Raw genomic sequence first — 7890 nt, 5'->3', positions numbered from 1 at the left:
AGGAACTTGTCCCAGCAACCACTCCTGCACCCCAGCAATGGGAGGAGGTGTTTGCCTTGGAGGCTCCCTCTACCATCCAGCAGGACATGAGCCAAGAGATGGGCATGTTGACACTAGGTGAGCTGCACGAAAACTGAATTTACGCTGTTTTTAAAGGGGTTCAGCTTAATGGAAGGAGGGAGAGGAAATGCAGCGACTCCTGTCTGCTGAAAGCAAAGTGAGAACTCACTCTCTATCTCTAGTCCCTAGACTAGAGGCACTGATTATGACCTTACGATTATTTGCTAGTTGCTATATAAACAACAAAAAGATGGTTCCTGCCTCTAGGTGCTTTCAAATTAAGTAGAAGAGAAGATTGGTGGTGGGGCAAAAAGCAACGGAAAGAAGTGACGACAAGCTGAGAGGATTATGATCAGCGTGGGCCAGGATCTCTGGCCAAAGTACTTTTTCCCATGATGCACTAGTCTTCCATCATGGGAGTCCCATGCTGTAGTGCATAATGAGAAAAGTAGCTTGGCTCATAGAGGAGAATGGGGATGTGAGGAAACTGAAGTACAGCTCCGGTGAGGCACTGGCAGCATTTCTAAATCAAAATAGTTTGATTCTTGACTGTATTTGTCAACGTTTTCAAGGACGGAGGAGCCTATTTTCCAATGAGCTCTACAAGGCTTGTGTGTTTCTTTGCTGAACAGTAACACATTGTACTAGATTTTCTTTGGCGAAGGGGAAACTTGTGGTCTATTAGATATGAGTGTTCTTCCTTTTTTGTTTAGAAACTATTGTGAAAAACCAGGAGGCAATGAGGTCGCTGATGGCTGAGCTGGTGCAAAGCATGGGTGCTGTGGAGCAGAGGATCCGTAACATAGAGCAAGAGATGGGGCTGATCACTAGATTCACCCAGGAGCTAAATGAATTGGATGAAGACAACTGGACTTGAAGGTGTTCATGGCTTGTCTCGGGTCAGGTACAAAACTAACTGCCCTGTTCCACATTTCACTGCAGCCCCCATGGCTGTTGATCTGGGGTATAATAGTTCTTTATTGACTCTTCAGTCTGTGTGTGAGGGTGGAGATTCTGTGACACATCTAGAGAAGTTAACCATCCAACTCCCATTTAGCTCTTATGGGAATGAGGCAGCTAAGATGTAGAGTAATTTTTTGCAAAAGCACTTACCTGAACAGATTAATTGGTTCTTTTTTAAGCCGTGTGGAGGTCTCAGAAATGCTGAAATCTCCATTCTCTGCACTCGTACACCAGAAGCCTCTAAGTTGTAGCACTTCAGAGTCAGTCACTTCTCCTTTTCCCTAGTTGCCAAGATATTGATGGGTTCCCTAACAAAGCTTGTTGTCTCCAAAGCAAAACCATTCCCTAACTGGGTAGATTATTCTTCCTTTCACATTGGCATCAACTGATCTGGTCTCTTGGATTGCTGCCTCTGTCTAAATAGTCTGATGCGCAATGAAGAAACAACGGGCTGCATTAAAGAACAAATATATTTATCATCTCATGAACTTCTGCAGATTGTGGTTGTATTTATAATAAAGGAAGCTTTTGTTCTCCTATCAAGAACAAATAACACTAGGGATTTGTGCACATTCCAGTTCTATCCACCACTTTCACATTTGTTTAAAGATCTCTGCAGATGCACAACTGAAAAGAAAGCATTGGCCATTAATCTTTATTTGATCTGGGGCTCTGTTCAGTTTTCTAGCATTCCGGCGTGGAATGTAGATGCACCTGAAATGCTTATGGAGGTGGAATATTCAACTGTTCTGGATTGGAAGGCTGGATTATTTCTTTTTGTTTGACAATAAATCAGTTCAAGCAGTTTTGGCATATACCAGTATATCACTGACTTTCACTGCTACTACATATTTTAGTCTGTATTTCCACTAATACCTACTCTGCTTCTGGTAACCTGAACTGTTTATAGCAGGTCAAATGCTAGTTAAAATTGCTTGGTCAATAACTGATTTTGGGGAATTTGTAAAACATGCCAGTCCATTGATATTAGGCCGGGGACAGAAATAGCCGATGAATTTAAAGCAATAAAATGTATGAGATAAATTGATTGCTCTATTAGTAAATCATATTTAATGAGGGCTAGTGGTACAGATCAGCTAGTGTAAATTTTCATGGTTTAATGTAGCTCTGATAGCCTATACTAGCTGAGGATCTGCCCTAGTGTCTTAAGAACACATGCTTAAAAAAAGGCTTGTTTCAGACACAAGCCCCAAATCCCTGGTTTCTCTAAGAGAAAGTTTGGGATGGGTGGTTCAGAGGAGATGGGGGAGGGTTGCCTGGCAGGAAAGTCTGCACTTTTCTATTTATCTGAATGTATTTAATCCCTTTCTGCTATTCTGATGCTTTTGGACAGAAAGTGGTCTTTGTTTTTACATTTGCATAACTAAACTGGACCATAATCACGTTCACTGCACCTTAGTAAATGTTCAGCTGATGCGGGAGGGGGGGGGGGTGGAATTGAGTCATTTGTGATTTCTCTTCTGTGCTTCATAGCAAGCAAACTAGATTCTTGGGGTGCAACACCCCTGCTTCTCTGCAATTCCTACAAACAGGAGGCAACCCCACTGCCACTGATGGGGGAGAGTTTGAGTAGAAGTAGTTGTGGCATCAGTTGGGGTATATGACACTTAAGATTTGCTTGCTTGGGAAGCTATGGCACTATACGGTAAGGTGTGAATTTAAAACAGTATAGTTAAATTGGTATAAATCCCTGTGTGGACACTTTTTTTAATACCAGAATAAGTGTCCATACTGGCAGTTGCACTAATTTAATGATACCAATGTAACTTCCTGTCCAGACAAACCCAAGGTAAAAGTCCAGCTAAACATAACTGCTGAAAATTGCATTTTTTAAGTTCTGTAGTCTAAGCCCATTACATCAGTGAGCCTGCTGCATAATGTGTATAGCCAGTGAAGAGTTAAGAACCTTCATGAAAACAGAATTGTCCAGTAGATACGATTCAGGAGTGGCAGAGTCAGGTCTTCCAGTGACTTGCTGCATAACCTTGGATAAGTCACCCCCTTTCTGTAATATGGGAATAGGGATGCTGGAACGAAAGCTCTTAGCTTTAATTCACAGGCAAGGTATGCTGACCCCTAATCTAAAGGATGAGATGGGACTCTTGCTAAGTTTTGGCCTGAATTACTTCCTGTGGCAATGAGTTCTACAGTCTTTCACGTACAATTAAAAGTATTTGATCAGTTTTGGATTTCCTACATTTTATTTTTACTGAGGGCATTAATATTTAGTGCACAGTAAGGGGTGTGTGTGAATCTACCCCATGCTAACCTGCCATGGATTGTCTATGTGGACCCCACTGATGTGCATTAGTAGTTAATGGGCTTTGATTCGTCCTGTTTCAAAGAGGACTAGTTGAAAAGGCATTAACAGTCTTAATGCACATCAGCAATGTCTACATGGAGAGTTCCTAGCAGGTTAGTGTGTGGTACATTCACACACACGCCTTACTGTGAATTAACTGGTTCATGCAGACCAGCCCTGACATCTAGTCTGCCCTACAGACCTATAGCAGTACAACCGCATTGCTCAGGGGTATGAACAAACCATGCTAGCTGAGTAACATAGTTATACTGACCTAACCCTGTGTATAGACAGTGCTGTTATCGGTGGGAGAGCATCTCCCATTAGGGAGGTGAGTTAACTACACCGACAGGAGCCCTCTCTCCTGTTGGCGTAGGAGCAGCTTCACTGGATGCTACAGCTGCATGCGTGCAATGTTTGAAATGTAGATGTGCCGTCAGTGTCCCCTTGCTCTCTCCCTTCTCCATTTTTGTCATATTTCTATATATTCTTGTCATGTTCCCTCTCATTTTTCTATAAGATTTTGTCTACAGGTGAAAGTTACTCTGGCATAAGGTGAGGAGTGCATTTTAAAATGTAGTAGCTGTTCCCGAATAGCTCTGTGTGGACACTCATTCCAGAAGATGAGTATCTTTTTTAGGTTTAGTTTAATCTTCTTCCAAAATGGGTTACGCTAATTCAAATCCCCCTTGAAAGTGGAATAAACTAAACCAGAAAAAGGCGCTCTTTTCCAGATTCAGCGTGTCCACACGTGAAGTAATTCAAGCACAGCGGTTCTACAATAACTCCAGCTGTAGAAAAGCCCTACACCGAGCCATCCCAATCTTCAATCTCTGTCAAATTCTGGCTTTAAATTCTATCCTATTGGGGTTCTCGTATCACAAATGGAGGCATAGAGTGCCTTCCACTTCATTTCACTTGTCCTCTCCCCCAGCAAAGGACGCTGGACAGGTGGAAAACCCAGTACTGTACTTCTACTGCTGAGGCCAATCACAAGTTAATCATGCTACACTCTGTATTAGCCAGCCCCACCCTTCACCATTCCCCACCCCACTGCAGCAAAGTGACAGATCAGACTAGAGGGCCAGACTTCTGCAGGTATGTCTACACAGCAGCTCAACACCCATGGCTGGCCTGTGCTAGCTGGTTTGGACTGCAGGGCTAGTTCATTGCTGTGTAGATGTCTGGGCTCAGGATGGACCCTGGGCTTTAGGACCCTGATGAGTGGGAGGGTCCCAGAGCTCTGGCCCCAGCCTGAACCCAGAAGGCTACACAGCAATGAAACAGTCCCATGAGCCTGATCTGGGTGTCTAGCGACTGTGTAGACATGCCCTGAGAAGACCTGGGATGAGGAGAGAGCTGGGGCTAGCTGGTGGTGATGGTGGGTGGGATTAGTAAAGCAGGTGAGTCCCTCACCCTAGGAAATTGCCCCCCCAATGGAGGGAGTCTAGGGCACAGTCAGTTTTAAGGTTGCCTGAAGGGGCATGAGACCTGGAGCACCGATTAAGCATCCAATTTCTGCAGTGGGGAGGCAGTGCTGAGGATGGAATTGGACCTAATTTCCTACCCACCTCTCTGATACCAATTGGGCAGCCCAGGGAATGAATCTTGCCTGGGGAGGAGCGGGATCTTGAGTCCCAGAAGAGGGAACAACCAAGGTTGCAGGTATTTTCTCTTCCCCATTCTAGGCTCAGCCTGCAGAGCTGCAACAAGGTCTCAGCAGCCAGACCAGAGTCACAGATCGGCTAGAAGTGGTCTGCTCCCAGTGGGAGGAGCTGAATGTCACCGCTATTACTCCCATCAGTCAGGGTTATCCCCGCACGGATTCTCTGAAGTGTAATAAGCTGACTTGAGCAAAATTTGTTGGAAACATCTTTTCTGTGTGGAAAAATGCAGATCCACTCACTTCAAAATGTTTTGCAAACTTTTCTGTTTCATTGAATTGTTTCAACTGACCCCTTCCAAAAAAAAAATAATCTGAAAGCCAAAATATTCAACACTTTCAAATCAAAATTATTTTGGGGTTTGAAATTTTTCAATTTAATTTTAAAAAAGACGTTAAAGCCACTCAAAATCCTAATGAAATGTTTCATGTAGCACAAGAGTTCAATTTGAAAGGATTTTTATTTTCAACTTTTCCATTCCCTGCGCCCCCCCCCCCCCCCCAAATGTTGGAACATCTTGTTTTGGGGTCAACTCAAGATGACTTTTTTTCTTTTTGAATTACCACCTCACTGAGAGAGCCCTTACCTGCCCACTTCTAATAATAATCACTGAGCTCCAAGCAAAGCTTTTCTGGTAGCCACAGGGTGGCATTAACGAGCTTTCTCTTGCAGGTGGATCCTCTGATGCTTAATGAGGGCAGAGCTGTCCCCAAAGCTTCTCCCGCAGTCAGGGCAGCGGTAGGGTCGTTCTCCCGAGTGGGTTCTCCAGTGCTGAACCAGGTGTGAGTTCTGATTGAAGCTTTTCCCACACTCGGGGCATTTATAGGGTCGCTCTCCTGTATGAGTCCGGTGATGGGTGGTCAGGGATGAACGGGCCGTGAAGCCCTTTCCACAGTCAGCACACTTGTAGGGTCTCTCCCCGGTGTGGACCCGGCAGTGCTGGGCCAGATGGGACCTCACAGCAAATCCTTTCCCACACTCGGCGCATTTGTAGGGTCGCTCACCCGTGTGAGTCCGGCTGTGCTGTGAGAGGTGGGCGCTGCGGGCGAATCCTTTCCCACATTCGAGGCATTTGTAGGGTTTCTGGCCCCTGTGGGTGCCCTGATGCTCCAGGAGGTTGGAGCTGACATTGAAGCTTTTCCCGCAGTCAGGGCATTTGTAGGGTCGCTCCCCTCTGTGCAGCCGCTGGTGGGCAATCAGGGCTGAGCTCTCATTGAAGCTCCTCCCACACTCAGTGCATTTGTAGGGCTTCTGCCCCGTGTGGATCCTCTGATGTTTAATGAGGTTGGAGCTGACATTAAAGTTCTTCCCACAATCGGTGCATTTATAGGGTCTCTCTCCAGAGTGGATTCGCTGATGCACCACCAGGACTGAGCTGACCCGGAAGCTCTTCCCGCATTCGGGGCATTTGTAGGGGCACTCACCCGTGTGGCTCCTCTGATGTGCCACCAGGCGGGAGCTGACCCCAAAGCCCTTCCCGCAGTCGGCGCAGCGATAGGGTTCCTCTCCTGAGTGTGTCCCCCGATGCTGGGTCAGGTGAGCCAGCTGCGTGAAGCCTCTCCCACAGTCAGGACATATGTAGGGGCGCTCTCCAGTGTGGATCCTCAGGTGGACACTAAGGGTTGAGCTCCGGTTGAAGCTTTTCCCACAGTCAGGGCACTGGTGGCATTTCTCTGGCTTGTGGGTGCCCCACTGTGCATCAGGTTGGGCACTCTCAGTGAATCCTTCCCTGGACCCATTACCTTCCCCTTCTCTCTGCTGCACCCGGAATTGCCTTACATCTCCTCTTTGGAGAAAAGATTTATCCTCTCTCCCCCCTGGAAGATTTCCTTCCTCCTCTTTCTCCCACCCACCTTGACTCTCACTGGCTTCTCTCGGGCAAATGTGCCCCTTTGCTTTCTCTGCTTCTGCTGACTCAGGGCTTCCCCACAGCAGGTTTGCCTCCTCGTTCGCACTTGTTGCCATCCCTGGTTTACGGAGAGATTCCACATATAAGACATTTCCCCCCAATCGGGGGGAGGAAGAGGGCAAAAAAAAAAAAGAATTCCTGTGTGGAATTCTCTGCCTCGTGCTATGCAGGTCAGGTTAGATGATCCCTTCTGGCTTTAGAATCTATTATACCAAGATAATGTATTGGAATGGTTTTGGCCAGGTTCCCCCCAGTCCTTCACCACAGGGGACCCATCCTGCTTTGCTTCCCTTCCCATCTTAAGAGGCAGAGCAAGGGTTGGTAGCTGCTTTCAGGCAGAGAGGGTAAAAAGCCCCAGGCAACATTTGCACTGAAACTAGGACAGACATTTGCAACACTTCTCAGGGATGGTCTAGATAATACTTAGGCCTTCCCTGAGTGCAGGGGACTGGACTAGATGATCTCTTGAGGTCCTTTCCAGTTCGGTGATGAGCTACCTGAGAAGGGCAGACCTGGGAAAGCTCACAAGGGCTCAGTGCAAATCCAGGTGCTGGGCTTCTCTCCCAGATGGTCTCTGAGCTGGTTTAACTGGTTCTTCACCTGGGCTGGTGCCTCCCCTGGAGATCCAGTGCCCGTAGCTCTTCCCCTGGCTCCATGCAGTCAGGTTTAAGGATGGGGAATCCTGCTCAGTGGAGAGAGAACAGGTGAGATCAGGGTTGGTTACAGATTCCTGGAGTCCCTGTTACACAGCTGCTGGGATTTTAAACCCTGCCCCTATGTTTGCCAGAGAGGATATGTAACATGAAGCAGATGGAAACACCCATGGAGATGCCCTTTTGCAAAACCCACCATGTGGGAGCTGATGTGCAGTGGTCCAAGTAAGGGATTCAGAGATCTCCACACACAGGTGGGAGTTAGTGATTCAGCCCAGCACAAGGATTAAATCTCTTGGCCATTTCTACCCCCCGCCC

The 7890-nt window shown here is 46.8% G+C and overlaps 1 protein-coding gene across 1 annotated transcript in view; it reads right to left on the bottom strand.

Annotated features, from left to right (window-relative positions):
- Positions 1 to 5316: 5316 nt before the first annotated feature.
- Positions 5317 to 7890, bottom strand: part of LOC116836560 (uncharacterized) — a 23708-nt gene continuing 21134 nt past the window's right edge. Inside the window, 1 exon segment of the mRNA XM_075071709.1 lies at positions 5317 to 6681. Within this exon segment, the coding sequence (XP_074927810.1) occupies positions 5662 to 6681 (1020 nt within the window). The 3' untranslated portion in view covers positions 5317 to 5661.

Source organism: Chelonoidis abingdonii, chromosome 12, assembly GCF_003597395.2.
Source record: "Chelonoidis abingdonii isolate Lonesome George chromosome 12, CheloAbing_2.0, whole genome shotgun sequence".
NCBI lineage: Eukaryota > Metazoa > Chordata > Testudines > Testudinidae > Chelonoidis > Chelonoidis abingdonii.
The sequence above is the reverse complement of the archived record's forward strand: the minus strand, read 5'-3'. Positions and strand labels throughout refer to the sequence as shown.